At 44.2% G+C, this 20,891-nt stretch overlaps 1 protein-coding gene across 2 annotated transcripts; it reads left to right on the top strand.

Moving 5' to 3' along the window:
• The first annotated feature begins 449 nt into the window (after positions 1 to 449).
• Positions 450 to 20,025, top strand: LOC135391802 (uncharacterized). 2 transcript variants are annotated; one of them, XM_064622269.1, is made up of 11 exons: positions 450 to 643; positions 4,225 to 4,338; positions 7,273 to 7,341; positions 8,438 to 8,607; positions 11,056 to 11,108; positions 11,536 to 11,644; positions 14,992 to 15,087; positions 15,198 to 15,285; positions 16,467 to 16,574; positions 17,995 to 18,045; positions 19,828 to 20,025. In XM_064622269.1, exons 1-11 carry the CDS (start codon positions 620 to 622, stop codon positions 19,945 to 19,947), a joined length of 1,002 nt encoding a protein of 333 aa, XP_064478339.1. In that variant the 5' UTR covers positions 450 to 619; the 3' UTR covers positions 19,948 to 20,025. The 2 variants fall into 2 exon arrangements, with proteins under 2 accessions (XP_064478339.1, XP_064478338.1); XM_064622268.1 differs by having other exon boundaries at positions 15,159 to 15,285.
• Positions 20,026 to 20,891: the final 866 nt, after the last annotated feature.

The raw sequence follows: 20,891 nt of genomic DNA, 5'->3' as shown, positions 1-20,891 counted from the left end.
CAGACTTTGTCACGTCCGAGAGCGAAGAAGGGTACGCTTCACACAATATCCACTTCTAAAAATGGTGGGCAAGGGTGGCTTATTATAAGCGACACCAGTGTCTCTTGACTTTGCTGAGCTTGCTGCTTGCTACGGAGCTTCCTTTGTTGAGACGAGCTTCGCTGAGATTGATCGTCAGTATGGGTTGCACAAGTCAGCATCTACATCCTCTCTCTGCTCAAAAAATTCATCCTGATCTCGCCCATCCGCTAATATTGACATTTTGCTACTTAGGTCATCCGGCACATTCTGATTCAGGGTATGTAATTGCTCGCTACGTGACGCAACAGAGCTTGGGTCTGATAATCACCTGTGCGGGACAGATATAATGCCATTGTTCTCAAGTGCAGTTCAGTACATATCACTTGTTACACCAAGTGTCATAAGTGGCTCTTCGGCTGCAAACCTGAACATCAATTCCTGTCTGTGGATGTCATTCACGTGCACCTGCTGAGAGGCAACAGTCGCTTGTCTCAGAAGTTTTGCACACTATAAGTCGCACAGAGATTAGTGTGGGTCTGAGGAAAGACATCATGCTTAAAAAAAGCGTTTCTCATTGCCCGTGCTTTCCACGTGCTACATGGGTTCCGCCGGATGGACTGGGGTTAAGTGGTAGTAACGAGTCGAGGAACCTGAAGAGGTGTTAATATCCGGTCCTGCGGTGATGCTTGAACATGGCTTGCAAAATAACTTTTACTACAGAGAAGGCGGTGCGTATGAATCTCATGGTCATTGTCTTTGTGCCGCGCGCTTGGCCCAACTAGCGCTGCGCGTGCTTTCCGCGGCACTTTTTCGGTGTGGTGTGCCGTACCTTTCCTAACGTTGGAACGGGGCGTAACATTGGCGTCGAGAATATGAATTTAGACCCCACGAACTCTCGAAGAAGGCGCTTGCGAGTGCAGCATACGAGCGTATAGAGCATGCGATCTGGCCTAAGCAGCAGTACCGGAGCAGTATACACTCTTAGAAATGAACTTCACCGCATAGCACGCTCCTAACCAACTGTCATCTCGAATGATATCGTTATCTGCCCTGATTTGTTGAAACCGGAGGCGTACGCCTTTTTTGTGACACTTATGCTGTTCATAATTGTCACAAAGAGGCGTACGCCTCCCGTTTTCAACAAATCAGGGCAGATACCGATATCATTCGAGATGATGGTTGGCTATGAGCGTGCTATGCGGTGAAGTTCATTTTTAAGTGTGTACTTCACGGTCAAGAAATAGTCGAACTGAAGCGGGTACGTTCTTCCTTACTCAACTTTCACTAAACGGAGGCCGCACCTAAACTTTGCTTAAGAGCTTCGGAACCTCGCTCAAGTAGAGTGGGAAAAGCCAGGTCCAATAGTGTAGCAGACAATTGAAAAACGGCAATGAACCTCCCTAAAATTTATTACAAGCTTACGCGTGGTGGACTACGCTTCTTCAGCCAAAATACAACAACCTCCCTCAGGTAAGATGGACGCCCGTACATCTGAAGTGTCTGATAAGACCACTTAGTACCGAATCCCTCGTTACGGCTGAGCGATTCGAATTTTGCAAACGAAAGCGGAAGGCGAACGTATCTGTACTTCAGTCCGTGGCACAGCTAGAGATTTTGGCACATACCTGCAATATTTGGCGCAAACCTGAACCAGGTACTTTGGGATTGCCTTGTATGTGGCTTTAACCACCGAAAAGAAGCTATAGCTTCTTATACAAAAGAAACGTCTATCCGGGGCACATTCAACTGTCAATATGGTCTTTGACATGGCTGTCGTTGTAGCAACCGCGGTCCACAAATCACGAAAGTATTAGGTGGGGCGACAGGAGACAACGGGCTGTGCGGAAGAGAGGATAGTATAAGTAAAAATGTCTGCATTGCTGTTATACAACCACGAATCAAGAAACTGTCGCATAGAGACATTAGTCTCTAGAAACTGAGGAGAAAAGCGCCAGTTGTGATCCCAAGGTCGGCAGATTCCCCCATCGTGGGGGAAGAGTCCACTCTTCCAACCAGTGGCGTATCTAGGGTGTGGCAGGGTGTGGACAGGTGCCATGGGCGCCAGGTGAACAGGGGCGCCATTATGTGGTCGGGTGTGAATGTGCCAGGTCGTGCACTCAACCTGGCACATTCATAAATGAATCTAAAGCACCCGCCATTAGAGAGGTTGTAGTGTGAAACGTAGTGCGGACCACACGAAAACGCATCCCCAAGGACATCATGTTAACCACGAGGTAGCTAAACTGGGCGCGGGACGTATTTGACGAGAACGGGGCACGGTGAGCAAACTGAACCAGCTCAGTGAGCGACTGTCACGGGCGGAGACCAAAGCAGCCTAAACAAAAGGGAGATCCCACTCGAGACGTGACAGCAGCATTTGAGGATGTTTAGGTAGCAAGCCGATCGCAGCAGTGGGGACTTTGAGAGAGATATCTGAGCAAGAAAAATCGACCCGACGAAAAGAGGAGTTCGACCAACAGAGGGTCGACCTGAACCCGTGTGTCGGGCTGGGGCAGGTGTAAAGGTGTAGGGGCGATTTCGGCAAATTTTACACTTCCGATGTTGACGGCAACGAGCTGTACGAAGAAATTTTGGAGTGCAGAATGTTGCTCGCGAGGCGCACAGAAAACAAAATATCGAGACCCGAAGAGCTTCTTGAATTTATTGTTCACTCATGGAGATGAGTATGTCTTCCCGAACCTTCGGGTTGCGGTCCAGATAATGCATACGATCGCGGTTTCAATTGCCAGCAGTGAGCGGTCATTTAGCAAGCTTATACTTTACAAGCAAGCTTAGCAAGCTTATACTTTACAAGCAAGCTTAGCAAGCTTATACTTAGCAAGCTGATACTTTCGTATTTAAGAGCATCAATGGGCCAGGACAGGCTTTCCGACCTTGCTGTCCTAAGTGTTGAAGGAGAAGAAACAGAAAAATTGATTTCAGTGACATTATCGACAAATTTGCAGCAGCAAAAGCCAGAAAGGCTATCATGTGACGTTAGTGGGCCATTTGCATGTGTAGTAGTTATGTGGACTTCATTAAAGTATTTACAAAACACGACCAACTGTGTCCTCGATATGTGCCTGAACAGGGGCGCAGACTCATGGTTGCCATGGGCGCAGGTAGCTCTAGATACGCCACTGCTTCCAACACACCCTTCTGGCTTAGTTTGATCTACTTGAGCACGTGCTCTTTTATTGCTTTTTAACCACCTGCGTCTGCGATCAAATATATGCTGCAACTTCAATTCGTGCTCATATTCAAGGTGAATATCAGAAGATATAAAGTACCAGTTAAACGTCAAGAGACGCATTCCAGAAATAGCAGAAACCGAGCTAAATAATTCAGATGAAAAACTTGCAGAGGGTGATGCAATGACGATGCAATAACCAGGCAGTAACTGTGAGGGCGACACGGTAAGGCGGCCGGCGTCTTTCAGTTCAAATTCAAACTGTGAGAGGGCGAGACTGACAGTTGGAACTTGGAAACAGCGTTGCAGCAAGTTGGTTTTGTCTTCCGTTGCCGGGGCAGAGACTGTATCTCCTGCGCAGTAGTTGCGTGCGTTTTAGTGCGCTTTGTAAGACAATGCGATGACAATGATTCCTGTGAAATAGATTGTCGATATCCCGGAAGAGTTTTGAACGCTAAAAAGATGTACTCGGCGTACGGGGAAGAAACGACGATGAAACGCCAAACGGACTGCACATGGTGCTTTTTCATGTGTTAGCAGACATGAGTGCTGACCGTGATGCTTTGACTACTATAAATTAGATGTTTCATTTAAGAAACTTAGGAGGAACTTGAGAAACAGGATAAGAGTCTAAAGATTCCGAACGTATGGTAGAGGAGAAGAGGATAAATGTCGCTCATACGGGTTATATATATATATATATATATATATACACACACACGCAACGTTGACCATACCCCTAGACACCTTTCCAATAGTTTAAATTGTAATAAATCACCCCTTTTTTGCTTCCCCTCCCTTCGTTGATTGGCTTTCATTTCTTCGTAACTATACTTGCTTCGTGGCCTTCTGAACTTTTATCTTTCTACATATATATATATATATATACATATAGTATGAAATTTCTGGTATATGTTCAACTCTGCAGTAGTATTTCACTATATGTCATGATCTTCGTTTTTTTTTTCTTGTCTCCCAGATCAATTCAGTTCTTTTTCATTTTCCAATATTAGATACTTCCTCGTGCGGTTCATGTCTCAGTGAGTGTCATAGCTGATGGCTCATTTGATGAACTGTTTCAAAGCGAATCGCTTGCGATGGAGTTCATCGAGACAGCCCTGAACGGGGTAAGATAAAATTTTCTTGCAACTTTTCTTTGTGAATCTCTTTTTGACTGTATAAGTTCATTGGGGAAAGAGGGAACCACTTTCATGAATGTTCGTCAGTGAACTGTCGCTCATTGCCCTCGAAGACTTTAACGCAGAGTAATTGAATGCACCCTTTTTGATCACCATAAGCAACCGTGAGAATGAGGCGAACGAGCGCCCGCCTAAGCCTGGAACCAGCTCCGCTGGCGCAGCGGTAACGCGTGCGCTGGAGACTGGGAGGTCCGCGGTTCGAATCCGCGGGCCGGCTGTGCCGTCTGGGGTTTTTCCTGGGTTTCCCTCAGATGTGTAATAGGCGTATGCCGGCACAGTTTCCCCTGAAGTCGGCCCATGGACGCAGCTATCCTCCCCCCGAGCGGATTCCGCTCGGTCTTCCACTTCATCCTTTCCTCTCCTCCTCTCCACCACCTTTCCCTTCCCGAGAAACATGCCGCCAAATCAGGCAGGCAGACCTCTCGGTTCCTCCCAACGACACTCCTCCTCCTCCTCCTAAGCCTGGCAGTGATGCTGTCAGCGATCCAGCCCTAATTCCAGAAGAATCAGTTTGCCATGTACACGCCTAATGACGTGGGTACACGTCATTGCTCTGGGGCCGGCTGCCCTGCCCTGCCAGATAAATTCCATAAGCGCTACGGCCAGAGGTGACCTCATGCAAACGCCTAAACTCCGACGCAAAACGGTCCCCTCTAGATGCACCACCACTGACTGTTCCAACATCATTTACTGTGTGAATGCGACGTATAGGAAGGAATGTGAGACGGCTATGCCTGTATAACTTTTGAACAGGGTGGTTCCTACTGCATCTATGACCTGTTCCATAGCTTGCTCCAAAATCATCATATCTGAATACTAGAACAAATCCTCAACGTCCATAGTAATCTCATTTATCCGGCTTTCATGCAACCTCTCCAAGAATAAGGCACGCCCACCAGAATCTTTGACTCTGAAATGCTGCCCAGGTGAAAGTACGAAGCCTCAATCTGTGCTGCTTTTTATCATTGTAGTTCCTGTGTGCATGCTATCGTTGTTCATCTGTATATATGTGTTCATGTGTGTACACTCTTAAAATGGATCTTCTATCGTGTCTTCTACAGAAACCCGAAAAAAACGGTAATTTTGGGGTTTCTACGTAGAGACCACGCGAAAGCGCGGGGAATGACGTCGCATCACGTGGTTTCCTCGTAGAAGCCACAAAAGTGGCGTCTGTTTTATGCTTCACAGTTTCCTCCTTTCCCGGTCATTTCCCCCTCCCCGCGTGCTACTGCTTCCCCTCCCCCCGGCGCAGGCTTGGCAGGCATGCTTGCAGTCAACAGAATTGTTTCAAAGGGGATTGAAGACTTTATTTCGGCAAAGTTGTGAAATTGTGGCAGTGACTCTACATCTCTTTGTGGGGGCGGTTGATATGGCAGTTGTCACCCGTTGTGCAGCGTTTCCTCCATGCTTCCCATCCAGGCCTCGAATCGGAATTCTGCTTCCAGGCGTAACTGTGACAAAGTAAACGACGACAAAGACGCATTACAAAGTGGATACGAACAACATTAAGTGTAATAAAAGTCACTATCGACAACAGTGAAAGGTACGAACTATAGCTTATACTAAAACGATGATAGGTAGGCAGCGAGGAGAGAAAAATGGTACATTGGTACCATGGCAGTTCCAAGTATGTAGGAGGAGAGATCAAAGAGATACCTTACTGAATGCGGTCATGGTCGACAGGTGATTGTTAGCATTGGACGCATGTTCCGGGTAACACTTGTGCCGTGTTCCGGCTAATATCTGTCAGTCTTCGGCATGAACCGCACGCACATTCCCTCCAGGCGGCACGTTGAACACCAGTGAAGTCTTCGTTGGTCACGTCCATACCCACTGCGGCCAGTTGAGACAGAGAATGGTTACTCAAACCACGGCCGGAACGAGCCCCCGAATGACAAAAACATCCTGCGCCATACACAAGCGTTAGCGCTCGTGAAGTACACGTTTAGAGGCAATTCTAACAGAGCTACAAACCGGATACAGCTGATAACACATTAGCGTCTCTCGAATACCTTTACAACTCAACTTCTCAAGCATCACCAGATAACTTTCGTTGACATTCTGTCACGACCGCCATGACACTTCCATTCGCACCTGCACCTTCCAAATGCTCGTTAGAAACGTGGGGAAATAACAGGTAGCCACTACAATAGTAGTGCTTCTAGCATAGTTATCGCAATAAAATTTATTAAACGGAGGTGTTTTACCTGTAATAGAATCCCAGAATCAGCAAAGCAAGGAAACGCTGGCGGCAAGGCACCGAAGAAGAGGTGTGACCAGTGCCGCGCCACCAGCATGTCTGGCCCCGTCGCATAGTTCACGTGATTCCGGTCCTCGAAGCCGGTCAGGTGATCACTCCGAGCCCATAGAAACCACGGCAAAAATTTAGACAACACGAAATATGCTTCACGACGTCCGATTCCTGGTCACGTGATAAGCGTGTCTTCTACACGGCGTACGCGCCAAAAAAAGCAAGACAATTTTTTATGGTATTTTCTTTTCTCCCGGGTCACGTGGGCATCTGCCGTCTAAAACTTCGGCCTTGAGCGTGAATCTAGAAGACACGGCAGCTCTTGACGGCACGATAGAAGACCTATTTCTAAGAGTGTACTCACGTGTGTGTGTGGCACTGGGGTGTATGCGTGTGCGTTGCAGAGTTTATTGCGTCGAATAAATCTTTCCATTACAAATATAACCTGTATTTTTTGTGGGCCGTCTGACACAGTTTGCTTATTAGATAGTGCTCTACTGGAACATATTTTAATCCTTTGGAGCATACAGTTCATCGATACTGGTGGAGGTGTCATGTTTGATCAACGCTTGCAACATCCCTCGGATAGTAACTACTCTGTAGTTTTCTAGGCCACATTGAAGTACGCAAGTGGTTTCAGGCATGCTTTCATCAGGCTAATACCAGGACAAACTTCTGGGGTGAGATCACTTTCTATTCCAAGCTTTGCTCAAGCAAATTATGTTTAACGTGTGCTTTCAGGATGCTGTTTTTATACTCTGCAGATTTCTTAAAAAGCTATGAGAGCACCACCGGCGCGATATTTGGGGTCGGAATACGCAAGCAGGCGGGTGGGGTACAAAGATGAAGTCTAAGCAGTAGCTCCTATACTATATGCTTCAGCAGGTTCAAACACTCAACACTCAACACTTAAGAAGAACAACAACAACAGGTTCAAAAATTAATTTTTCTTGCCAACAATCACACAACAGTATATAAGATGATGCGCATCCCAATAGAATCCTCTCCTTCTACCATTAAAGTTGTCATCCCACTTGCATATAGACCACATTTATGGCCACAGCTTTTTCAAGACGTGGCATATCAAATTTTCTATATTCAATAATCAGTCAGTCTCCAAGATTCGTCAAAATCACTTGCCATAGTACGTACCGGTTTTGAGGCAAGCCTTCGTCACCACAATGTTCCAAAAATGGTTCTACGGATTCCAAACTAAAACATTTTGTGTCTAGGCGCAGAGATATCGACAAAAGGACTCAAAAGGTTCGGAGCACATTGCATGCAACTCAAGTATGGCAGATATGCCCCCGACGGCACATATAGGGAAATGCTTTGCATCTGTCGGCAACGTTATATATTGGCGACAGTCGCTAGCGGTTAATGGCAGGCCTCCGCAATATTTTATAGGCATCCTCCAGGAGAGAGTTCATAACATAAAAAGTATTCAATAGCTTCCATTTTTTTCTATAACCAAACTCAAACTCCAAAACATAATAAAGTCTAGACCATAGGAAACTAATTCCTATTTGATAGAAGAGTCTGCAGTAAAATTCCATGTGATTTCTGGTTGCACAACTGATTTCCACAATATAGGTTGCACCTTATGGTGCTGGTGGAGATGTGCGGATAACTGTGATGCATGTACCGACATATTTTGGCATCTAATTTTCGTTAGGCATAGTTACAGACTCGTCTCTTTGAGTCAACAGGGCATGTTTTTGGAATGCCTGGTGGGTTTACGAATTTGCTCTTGTCTTCCAAATATGAAAACCACAGATTGGGCCAGGAAGCGAATCAACATTCATGAAGTTGCGAAGCGATGGCAACATCGACAGTGAAGAATCTCTAAGAATTTTCGCACGTTATGCAGCTCACACACATAGTCTGGAGGAAGCAAAACTTCAAGCCAAAGCGGTCACAAAGGATGTGCTTCTTCTTGTAACTGCGTGAGTATTTCTTAAGATGTAATTTAAATGTAAAAAATGTGATGAATTCCGACGAGATGGTTCTCAGCAAGGTACTTCACTGTGTACTTAACGAGGGGCTCGCGTTTTTTCAGATCATAGAATTGCACTATATATGCAGTCGGCCCCCTTCATCAGGTACATTTTTTTTGTCCGATCTCACTCTATCCGTAACAGGAGCACCCTGAATGGATCTCAGTGCATCAGACTTGCTTCTACCTAGTCGCTTCCAGGGCTTCAGTTTCCAGACCAGAATGAAGACAATATATTTATTGCAACGATGAAAAGAAATAGTTAGCCAGGCTATGCGTGGTCCTCTTGCTCTATGAAGAAAATATAGTTGCCGTGGGTCACTGTTCACTTGCTGCTCAATGGGCACATGAGAAAGCACAGTTCACCACTTATACACAGGGAAGGATGACGGACGTACTTTCGTTACTGTTTCCATTTTCGTTACTGCTATATTTTCGTTTCCGTTATCCATTTCTGATACCAGCCTTTCAATTTCGTTTTCGTTACGTTTCCGTTGCTGTTTCTGGGAATGGAACGATGTTACAGAGCTGTCAGAGGACAGCCCGTCCGGCTCTGTCAGCACCCTGTTTTGCCCACGCGCTGCTTCGGTGTCACGCGTACACACTACACAAGTGATTTTACGTCGTTAGTATGCGCACATCTTGCAAAACTTTGAAAAAAAAAAATGTACAAACATGTCTTCAGATCGCTCAGGGCCCAGCAACCCAAGATGGGCGTGACCTTCATCCAATGTCGCACTCATAAGCGGACGCTCCAAGTAATAAATAATACTGTCATGGCCACGGTGACATAAAAAAATGTAAAAAAATATGAATAACTAAAAATTGTAACCTGTCATCCTCGTGCTATGGTAGAGTACAACAACAACAACAACAACAAATAAGTTAATGATAATGACTGGGTAGAGTACAGTGATGTGTTGATGTCGTAGAGTTATGAGGACTGGGACGGGTTAAGCGAGGGACGTACCCTCGAGGTCCAATATTGCGCTTTGTTTCCATGCTCTCGTATAGTATTCAAAGCATTACAGGGAATGGAATCACCAAAATACAAAAGTAAAATGAAAAGTCACTCAAATGTCATCGCACAACAGGAACAGCCATTACCCAAAATCAATGCCGGTTGATAATTTTCGTTTACGTTTCTGTTTCCGGTAATGGAGGACGGTGGTGCGCCTTTCCGTTCCTGTTATCGGTACCATCTCTAATTTCCGAAATATACCGTTTCTGCTTCCATTACCATTACCGTTACCCTTCCCTGCTTATACATGTGCCACATGGTTTCATCTCTTCTAAGACTCACCTTATTGTATGGCACTACCTGCCCGAACCGGTCAGCGCGCAGTACAAGTCGTGGAAAGAAAACAGAATTAAGGCTATATCCAGATGGATATATCAAGCGACTACGAGAGAGCAAGTCAGCAAACACCTTGATGTGCTCTGTGTGGACATGGCCAAGGCAATGTGAACACTGAGATAAGCTTGATGATTCTCTTTCTCTTTGTGATACATAGTTTACAAGGACCTGTAGGGGCATGTGATAGCATCAGTATGGTGACTACTGTTTGGCTTCTCTGCTTTCTCATGTGTGCCTCACGCTGGTCAAAGCATCGAAGCACAAAAACATTGCACAGCAATCAATGAACGTGGAGCTTCCGGATACTTGGTGTTCGTAAAGAGAACACACTACTCTGACTCCACACAAATAGCATTGTACAGTTCGCAAAACGAAGAATGAACACAGGCATGGCTGGAAACTATTCACTTCGCTCCTCTTGTGTTTTGTTTATTCGGATATATAGCTGTTTGAAATCTTTCTTTGGGAATGTCGAATGCTGGATAAATGGGTATCGACTGCAGAAAAAACAGGGGATCAATTTCTACCACGTAACTCGTGAAGGATGTGAGTAAGTCATGCATAATAATTAGGAGTAGATTTATTTGTAAAATTAGTCACAAACCATGTGTAATGGTCTAGGCTCGGCTAACATGTACATGCAGTACATGCGTACAATACAATAATCCACTAAGTTTCAATACATTAATATGACGAACTGGATAGTGGTCATTCATTGACATTAGATGTTGTTATCGCAACGTCACAGTGTAGTTATCGCCAGTGCTTTCCGGTAGAGTAAGTGGTACCTTTAGTATCCCTTTGGTATCCAAAACAGTGTCTACAGAGTTCCTTTTTTTTTTTAAGGTGGTCTTAACTGTGCCCGGTATCATATTACTTGAATTTCACTAACGTTTTGGAATCATTACTGTGATTTAAATTTTGTAATGTCGTATTTCAGATAGGAAATTGAACAAATTTCCTATCTGAAATGGTTTCCTTTGTTAATATTGTTAAAAACCTTTCAATGCCAAAAGGGATGACACCAATGTCCTGTTACAGGAGGAAGATATGCAAATCGGGGAAGGAAGATGGCTACTGCGAGGTTGTGAAAGGTTAGGTTAGGTTTCACGGTGCTGTGTTTGTCTGTCCTTTGTCCTTTTTGTTGTCCCCTCGCACTGGGGTTTTTTTATCGCTTTTAATGTGATAGCGAAAATGTGACAACGTGTTTATTATCTCTATATATATTTTACTCGGTGCGTCAGAAAATGTCAGTTAAAGATGCGTTCCGAAACGAGAAGCGTAAAAATGGATGAGAGGGAGAGAAATCTTTTTGCAGTTTATGGAGATTAGAAAAAGCAAGCGCGCATAATAAGAAAGTAAAGCTTGCAAAATAAACTTTGTCATTTAGTAAAGCATTCGTCAAAAACAGCCTCGTCGCCTGGCTCGCCATCCCTAAGTATCACCATTTATATACAGGGGATGTTCTCGTCTGTCGACACAAAATTCGAACGCTCACTACCATATATTGCATTCTTTTAGGTTCAGCAGTGCCTCGTAGTCTGTGCACAGGGAAGAGTGCTGCAATCGTAACGCTTAACAGGGATATCCAAGAAGCCACAGATCGTATTGCAACATACATTGCAAAAGTGTACGTATCGCGCTGAACCATATGCTATAGACACATATCCCTGAATGGCATGCGGGACTATACCAAATAAACTTACAATATTTTTATATAGTACATCCGGTACCCGTAGCGCATTGACTTCATAACCTGTTGTATCACACATGTACTGTGCTCGCAACTTCCAACCAATCTCCCGTTAGCGTGACCTCACCCCGATAAACGCCCGACTAGCGGCGAACACCGCAATGAATACCGGTTCTGCCTAGTGATGGGCGATAGTCATCCAAACACTATCGATAGTACTATCGATGGTTGAGATGACTACTCATTTAAGTATCGATAGTTTTGTTCAAAACTATCGATGGTTTCACCTATCGATAGTAAGCTGGACACATACCAAACCCGCTTGCTGCAAAAATGTAGAAGTCACTGCTTCGAGTTATTTATCAAGGTAATCAAATACCTTTATTTATAGTTACACAGCAGATATCTTTCAAATAGTTTCGCACCGTTAGCACGAAAGAAAACAAAACGATTATATAAGGAGCCGAAAAACGGACGGGAACTTCTGCTCTGCTTAAGCCAACAAAGCAGAAAAAGAGATTTCGTGGGTTGTTGTGCGCTATGCGTATGGTTAGTATTATTCAGAGCAGCCGCATACGCTGTCAAACTGTTACTAGTTTATGTTACTGTCACAGTAATACGGGTTTGTGACAATTAAGGGCCACTAATTCCTCCTCAGAAATGCCAACTTTATAGAAGTGTGTAGATGTATACTCCGATAGTTCATATTTCGTGCACTGCATATTTGATTTCCGGCTCCCCCCCCCCCCCGAGAGGTAATTATCAATCACGAGCGAAACGCGATCGTCGAACTGCATGCGAAAAACAAGAATTCGTACGGTTTTGTTTCCGATGGAAATATGTTCACTTTTAAATTGCGAGTGACTAAACGATACTTTGCATGAGTGAAACGCGAACTCACACGTTTTTTTAAAGAAGCATGAGTAAATTTTTAAATTCGTAGTCAACAAACTATTGAGAGTTTGCAGGAGTGAAACGCGAAGTCAGAAAGTTTAGTTTTCAATAGAAACCTGCTCAAATTTTAAATTTTGAGTGAACAAACTATTGAGAGTTTCCAGGAACAAAAGCGAATTCAGAAGGTTTCGTTCTCAAAAGAAACTGCTAAAATTTTAAATTCGCAGTGAGCGGACTATTGATAGTTTGCTGGAGCGAAGCGTGAATTCAGGAGGTTTCGTTTTCAAAAGAAACATGCTGAAATCATAAATTAGAAATAAATAAACTATGGATAATTTGCAGGAGCGAAACGCGAATTCAGAAAGTTTCGTTACCTGCTCAAATTTTAAATTCGAAGTGCAGATAGTTTGCTAGAGAAAAACTAAAATATAATTTCGGATTGAGCGAACTATTGATAGTTTGCAGGAGCGAAACGCGAATTCAGAAGGTTTCGTTTTGGAGAGGAACATGCTAAAATTTTAAATTCTGAGTGAACAAACTATTGATTGTTTGCAGGAGCGAAACGGAAATTTCGCATAAAGTGTCATTTTCAAAAGGAACAAGCTAAAACTTTAAATTCGGGCTGAATAAAGTATGAAAAGTTTGCAGGCAGAAGCGAAGTGCGGGACTGGCTTGGCTTAAGCGACGTGAAGCTCAGTGAAGTGCACCACCGACGCACCAGGCGCACCAGTCACCATATTATCGATAGTCCGACAAACTATCGCGATACTATCGATATTCCGGTTCACTCGATAGTTGGACAATCGATAGTCAAAAAGTATCGATAGTATCGAATGTTTCGATAGTATCGCCCATCACTAGTTCTGCCCGTAGTCTTTCCAGGCGTGGCAGGATGTTGACATGCTCTCACTTGTTGCAACATGTGTAGAAACGGACACGAGAAAACAAAACCCTGGGCAATCCTCGGGACGACCTTGTAGCGAGTTTGTTCTGCCACTAATATATTAAAGTTTATTTCAGAAGTTTGCTATAAATCGCTCTTTGGTGTGAGGTAATGATAATTTGTAAACTCCAGAACATGAATGTTCGGCTTTACAGCATTGCGAAGCGCACACAGACGTAAAAAGAAGACGCCCGAATGGGGTTATGTTTATTAAGAAGGAAAAAGAGAGGAGATTACATATGCATATGTATGGGTATGACAAGGGCGTTAAAGAACGAACGCCCACGGAACAACGTTTTGAGGCTGGGACTTTTCCCACTTTTATTCGTTCGCTTCTTCGGTTTACTACCTTTTGTTGTTCATTTTGCTTACTTGTGGCTGACTAGTATTCCGTCCATCTCAATTTCACTTACCCTTCCCTTCAGCTGGCCATGTCCGGCGCAGCGTCCAGCCTGAGACCGCGAACAGCCCCCTATGTGTTCTCCCATTCCACCGCGGTCTTCTCTTTACGTCTCTGTGTGGGTTGCAATGTCGTGACTTTTTAAAAATCCGAGCCTTCATGCTCTGGACTTCACAAATTATCATTACCTCACATCAAACAGCGATTTATCGCGAACTTATGCAATAATCTTAAAGATATTAGTGGCAAAAATAGACGCGTTGGAAGGTCATCCCGAAGATTGCGCCAGATATTGTTTTTTGTCGAGTGTCTTCCCACGCATGTTGACAACAAGCAACAGTATGTTAACATGCTACCACTCCTCGAAAGAACATGGGTCAGACCGGGTAGTGATTGGGACTGGACATTGGGATGGCGGCTTGTTTCATTCAAGTTTAGCTTCAGATTTAATAAACATATTTTATCTTATTTCGTGCGATAAATCAACTTAGCTCAAGGACGGACTGCGCTGAATAGATGTACCGCCAGTAAACATTAAGCGCTTCCAAAAATTTCCCAAAGAACGCGCAGAAAGTTTATAGTTTCGAATTCTCCCAGAGTAGGCGACGTCACTGGGATCTCTAGCGTCTGTTTCCAAGTATGTGTCCTAGCAACAGCGTGCGTCTCCGCTCCCCGCGACACGTTGAAAAACTGGCTGCATCTGTGACGAGGAGGCGGAAACTAACCAATGAGGGGAAATGTTGCCAGAACCTTTGGCAGATTGAACACCGGATGACGCCACACTTCTAAGAACCTAGAGAATACCCAGTTAACATAAAAAACAACATTTTTCGAGGATACGGTGTGAAACACGCGGACCAACACAACCGCATTTATTCAGTAGGATGCTGAAGACGTGTGATTTAGTTCGACAGTGACACTTTAACGAATTCTCACCCATCATGCCCCCTGTGCATTCCTTCTTGACCACTTTCACCAACAACACTAACTCACAGGTCCCGAAAGGTACTGAGCGATGTTTCTTCTCCGCTTTCTTCCCCTCTTCAGAATGGGTGCAGGTGTACGAGAAACACATGGGTGCACTTCGGAAGTAGATGGCATCTTCAACGATCTCGCCGAAGAAGATATGATTGCCTATTTTCAGTAAGTGGCATCTGGTGTGCTGATGGCTAATGTGTCGCTTACAATCGAGTATGTTCATCCTTCGCCTCCAGAACTCTTGACAGATCTTGCTTTTCTCATCAAAATCCAAGTTATTTCCTTACGCCGGGATCGAGATTTCATGAAGACAGCTTCTGTCGCTCTAAATCATCAGCGAGGCCAGGAATCAAGTTTTGCGGGGTAAGGGTCGAAGGAAGATACTGGTCCATTTGTGGAACAGACGTTGTGTTTCCTATTTTTTGTGTTTTCCCATGTTATTTTCTGTGTGGGCATTCTTTAAATATGCAAAGAATGTCCATCGTATGTGATTTTCGTGATACGTTTAGGATTCATATCAAATGCCCCCATTGTGCCAATGACAATAAATCCATTCTAAATCGAATCGGGATTTAAATTTGTGTGGGCACATGAGGTCATTTTGACTCGGGTCAAATCCGCCTCAAAGTGCGGAAAGTCGCCTCTCTAACACGCGTCAACTGAAAAGCTTAGGCTTCAGTGCGTAAAAAGTGGCGCAGAATCAGCTACAAATATATCAGATTATAGACGCAGTGCGATAGGCATATGACACTCTGAGCAAAAAACAGAGGCGGAGACCATAACGTCAAAAGGAATAATACCTAATGGCTTAACATGAGACAGCATACGATTGAAACAACAAAGCTGATTTATTGTCTTCTATCATGTTTCGGGGAACATTCGTTCAGTTGCCACGTTAATGCTGGTAGGCTTAGTGTTCGTTCTTCTTCGTTACATGTAATTATAAAAAGCAATGAGAGAAACAGCGATGCCATTGCAGGCGGGATGTGTACAGCTAGGCGGATATTCGTTGCACGAGACTACATGTGTACATCATTTGGGTTGCTCATTTAGGGGAGTAATAGGTTAACGCGGACACATTTTAGGAAAACATTTAAAAATCATTCAATCCAAGTTCAAGTCACTCGGGAAAAAACATTATTCAGTCCATAGCCAAATCCTATCCTTTCATTGCCGTCAATCAAATCTAAATCAAATAAACACATCATTTATATGGATATTTATGTGGACATGAATGCGGATTTCAATTCCTGAAACTGGGGAATCAAAGTTGCAATCAATAGAATCAATCAATAGAAACTGGGGAATCAATAGACATATACAAAATTACGATTGCCGAATATACTGTAAGCTAAACTACGCTGAGCTATGTGACAAGCTGTGTGCGGGTTGTCTAAGAGACAAGCAAATACAGTGTATGGTAATTTTATGGCGATCTCTGTGAGCTTTCCGGTCTTCCTAAGTCCACTAAAACGACTCCCAATATGATCTCTACTATACGCAAGGCTGCGGACTGCATCTTTCTGTATTTCTTTCCTTTGCAGAATGATACCCAAATAAATCTGTGCCTGGTACATTGTTGTTCACCAGGTGACCTCTTGAGTGCAGTGTACCCCGCTCCAGATGGGACTGCGTGCGATTGGTTAAGGCATGTGAGTACCTTTCGTTAAGGTTGTTTTGTCCTTTACTATTAAGCGTTTTCGTAATAATCTTAATCCTGCTGGTAAGTGAAGCAATCATTGTGCTCCAAGAAAGTAAACATGCTGAAATGCCAAGCCACGACCTCGCGGTTTGGAGCTGACAGAGGGGTGTTGGGTACTTCCTGTGTTGTCCTTGTCTTGAATAGCGCACGGTTCATATGAACAGAGTCAGTGCAAAAAAAAAGCAAGAAAAGAAACGTTCTGCTGTGTTCTCCGTGCGCCAAAAGCAAAGACAGATATGTACCGCAGCGCTCTCGTACTTGCAGTGCACAGCACCAAATGGTGATTGCCCTCTTAAGAGCGCTTCCTGAACTATTTTCCTATGTGGCCAACTCAGCGATTTACACGTACATGCATGTACACATTTGTTACCGGTATCGTTCATAACATCATACATGTACATTATGTACACATCGATCATAATTATACATAACATAATGATACGTCGTTATGTACACGTTATATAGACGTACGTATACATACAACGTACAATATTCGCAAAACGAAAATCCACAATAGATCCAATCATTTGTATCAGATTTTCGCGTTGACATTTTGTTTAAGCTTCACCTCGTTGTACACTTGACTTGTGAATACGATGACATTTGCCTCTGTGTTTTTGCCCACGCTCGGCCTTTTACACTTGCATTATTGCTTTCTACACTCTTAAAACAGAACTTCACCGCATAGCACGCTGTGCTCCAACCATTGTCGCGAATGATAGGGTTATCGCTTTTGATTTGAGGAGAGAGGGAGGCGTACGCCTTTTCGTGGTAATTACCATATATCAAAATTGCCACAAAAAGGCGTACGCCCCCTCTCTCTCCTCGAATCAGAGGAGATAACCCTACAATTCGTGGCAATAGTTGGAGCACAGCGTGCTATGCGGTGAAGCTCTGTTTTTCGAGTGTGCCGCCCCTTCATGCATAGTTTTTCTTCCACGAGGTTCGACCTGCTTGACATCTTCATTATCTGTCGTATCGGAGCACATTTACGCGCGGTTTCACACGACGCAGAACACGCCATGCGGTTCCAACTGTAGAGTATCTATGGACGTTTGTAAAACATTTTTATTTGAAATTTGACGTACAGTGCGCCCTCTTCCAACCAATATGTGCTGCGAATACGCAAGCGTTGACTGGAGTTTAAGTGTGTCCTTGAGAAGTCGATTAAGTTGTGAAACTATGCAGTACAGCAAAGGTACCTTGGTACAAGTGTGCACCTTGAGGCTTGTGTCCCCTTTTGTTTGTCCCATTGTATGTTCCAGCCAATTACTTTCCATCATGTACAATGTGCATCAGCAGTCGTAGAGACCTTTCAGACGAAAGACTAAAGTGAAAGCATTGTAATTGCGGTGCTTTCTCTCTTTTAGGAAGCGACACTTTCGGGGTCCGCTACTTGGACGAACTCGTTCTCTTTTCTGGTAAGTTCTTCCGAAAGTACCCTAACGTTGATAACAAATTAAGCACACAGACAGCACCCAAAGCACGCTGATAGTAGTATACTGTTATGGCCTTTATGAGTATTCAACAGCAACATGTGCCAGCAGGGCAGTGCTAAAGGCAGGTCCGCTACGTAGAACAGGCAGCATCGTAGCACCGCTCATTGCATGAGTACGGACGGCGCTACGATCGTGCGATCTTCAGTCGACGCCAGCAACGCGCCCCTGTCGCTTGAGTCCGCCGACGTTGACGTCACAGCCTTGCAACTCTCTCCCAAGCGCTGTGTTCACTTGCTTGCGTCTTCTAATATTATTCTTGGCATTCTTCCAGCACCTGGCTATTATATCGTTTTAGTTGTTTCTTTCTTAGCAAATGTGACGCCATTGCGGAGTTAAAGGGGTTGTGACACTTTTGTAGATGTTGTTCATGTTGTTCACTTGTCGTACTTGGCGAGATATAAACCCTCAAATACACGTACTCGTCCAGCTCTGACATCAGAGCCTCGTCCATTCGCATTGGTACTCGGCAGCACATGACGTCTCCCGCGCCACCCCACTGGTGGAGACGCCTGCTGTGATGTCAGAGACTGATGAGTTTCGGTATTCGTGGTTCTAATTTTGTACGGCGCCTATTACCCTCTTTGCTGCAACTCTTAGAATGCAGGTTCACATCGATGCCAAAAAGTTGTATTTTACATTTATACGAAATAAACTGAGACGACGCGTCACAACCCGTTTTAGGTGGAAGCTTATATCACTCTCTGCATGTGCAGTTACGACTATCAGTTCACTGTTTCTGAGCATTTTGCAGCAACGAATCGTTTGAGCGGCCGAATAGCATGTAGCCTCCTCACTTGCTGACTGCTGAAGCTATTTTGCATTTTGAATTCTGCGTGTCTGGATGCAGCCGATAGCACTTTAGCGAAGCAGTTACACACGCAGTTACACACGCCACAGAAAGACTGTACACCTCACATAGGAACTTCAACACGTAGCAGAAACGATAGAACAGGAACCTCACCTAGCGACACTCGCAAAAGAGACTGTCTTGCTAGAAGGAAAACAAGAACAGATTAACGGGGGATTATCACTGAACCCCTCTGAGAGAAAATTGGCGCAACATCAAGTGACTGTAATGCAAGTATATAGATATTTGCTATTGGTCACTCCCAAGAGGTTGCAAACTGTCGGCAAGTAGTCCTCACTGGTGACTTTCATCGACCGAACTTTATCTTTTGTTGCTATTCTCTGTCATTGTCTTTTTTAGTCAACATAGAGCAGGTACGCTGAGGTACGCATTCGGACCTTTGTCCCGACTCATGTCCCGATTTTCTCCATGTCTTTATCGTCACTATGCTAGTCTGTGGCAATTTCCATGAAATAACTCGGGGTATCTTTTTTTAGGACATTGTGTAAAGTTTACAAATAGTAAAGGCAGGAGAAGAACAATGTCAAATCAACCTGTGGATGGCTCGTAGCACGAGGCTTCGTGCACTACATGTCATATGTTTCTCCTACACTGCTACCACTACTACTACTACTACTACTACTACTAGTGTACTACTAGTACTATACTACGACTCTACTACAACTACTACACTACACTACTATTTCACTCCCTGCACTACATGAACTAATGACTGAACTAACTACGTGAACTAATTCACTATGCTCCACTACACTACACTACACAACTACACTATACTACTTCTACTATATGTTTCTTTTCGCTAACGCTTTTCGTCCTTTATTTTCTGCTCGCAGGAGGCCAAACGATGTTACAGAGGTACTTGCAGTGCAAGAGCATCGGACTTGCAAGGAATACTCCGCACCCAGCAGAAAGATTTTCCCTCCAGAAGTCCTGGACATATAGGCTTTTCTTGAACACTTGCAATGCGGCCTTTCAATTTCTTTTCACAATTTACGATCTGAATCACTCGAAATGAAAACCTGCGTGCTTCTTTTCTGACTGGGTGTGATTTTGCATCGCTAGTAGGGTCCCGCGTTTTTAGATTTCGAACTGATTTCCTGTACGCTGTTTTTTGGAGCGTATTTCTGCACGTCGAGATTACAGAGCTTTTCTGGCTGTGATTTCTGCCAATAGGCAGCAAGAATCGGTGTGTTGCGACGTGGGTTCAGCTGGAAGCTTCGCAAGGCATTTGAAACTGGTATGGGTGGGGTTGAAAATGGGTATTCGAGTGAAGTGTGGAACATTTTTGATAGCGTGTTTTATCCAACTTTCCCCGGATATATCCGTTGCCGTCGCACTGAACACGTTGTCGTTAAGCATGGTTCGTCGGGCTTTTTTTTTCGACCCATACACTTTGCTAGAAGCTTCCACACGTTGTTGAAGCGAAATATGCGGAGCTCCGTGAGGCTTTTCTAATACAATATGATTATGGCAAAATTGGATGAAATGTCACATGGGGAGAGACGCCTTATTTGTTATCATTGAAAAACTATGCAACATGAGGTGATACCGGACATTGAGAATTACTCGGCTCAGAATCGTTATTATTCTTATTTGGAAGGTTCGGCGTCTGTGCGTTCTTTCTTCGGCTACGCTGTGGGACGTTTTTTTCTCCTCAGAAACACGGCTGCGGTAATTTTTGAGGTAACGACTTCTAATCCATTTGGCGTTATCGTCACATCCTTTATAGTGGGACTCCGCAACAAAATCACCACAGAGGTTGTGGTATATCCGCAATCTTTGGGATGTCAGGAACATGTGTACGAAATAAACAACACACTGAAAACAACACACTTCTGACATCATCTCCCGCATCCGGCAAGAGAGAAAGAATGCAGGCTTGGAAGCAGAGGACAAT

This window comes from Ornithodoros turicata, chromosome 4 (assembly GCF_037126465.1).
Source record: "Ornithodoros turicata isolate Travis chromosome 4, ASM3712646v1, whole genome shotgun sequence".
NCBI classification, from domain to species: domain Eukaryota; kingdom Metazoa; phylum Arthropoda; class Arachnida; order Ixodida; family Argasidae; genus Ornithodoros; species Ornithodoros turicata.
Note: the sequence above shows the minus strand (reverse complement) of the source record. Positions and strands in the feature narration are given on the sequence as shown.

Excerpts from the sequence above, each read along its gene's own strand:
- LOC135391802 (XM_064622268.1), top strand. The coding sequence starts at position 620 with ATGGGTTCCGCCGGATGGACTGGG. Across the intron at positions 4,339-7,272 it reads TCGAGACAGCCCTGAACGGG|GCCACATTGAAGTACGCAAG; the intron begins GTAAGATAAAAT and ends GTAGTTTTCTAG. Across the intron at positions 15,286-16,466 it reads CAGGAATCAAGTTTTGCGGG|AATGATACCCAAATAAATCT; the intron begins GTAAGGGTCGAA and ends TTTCCTTTGCAG.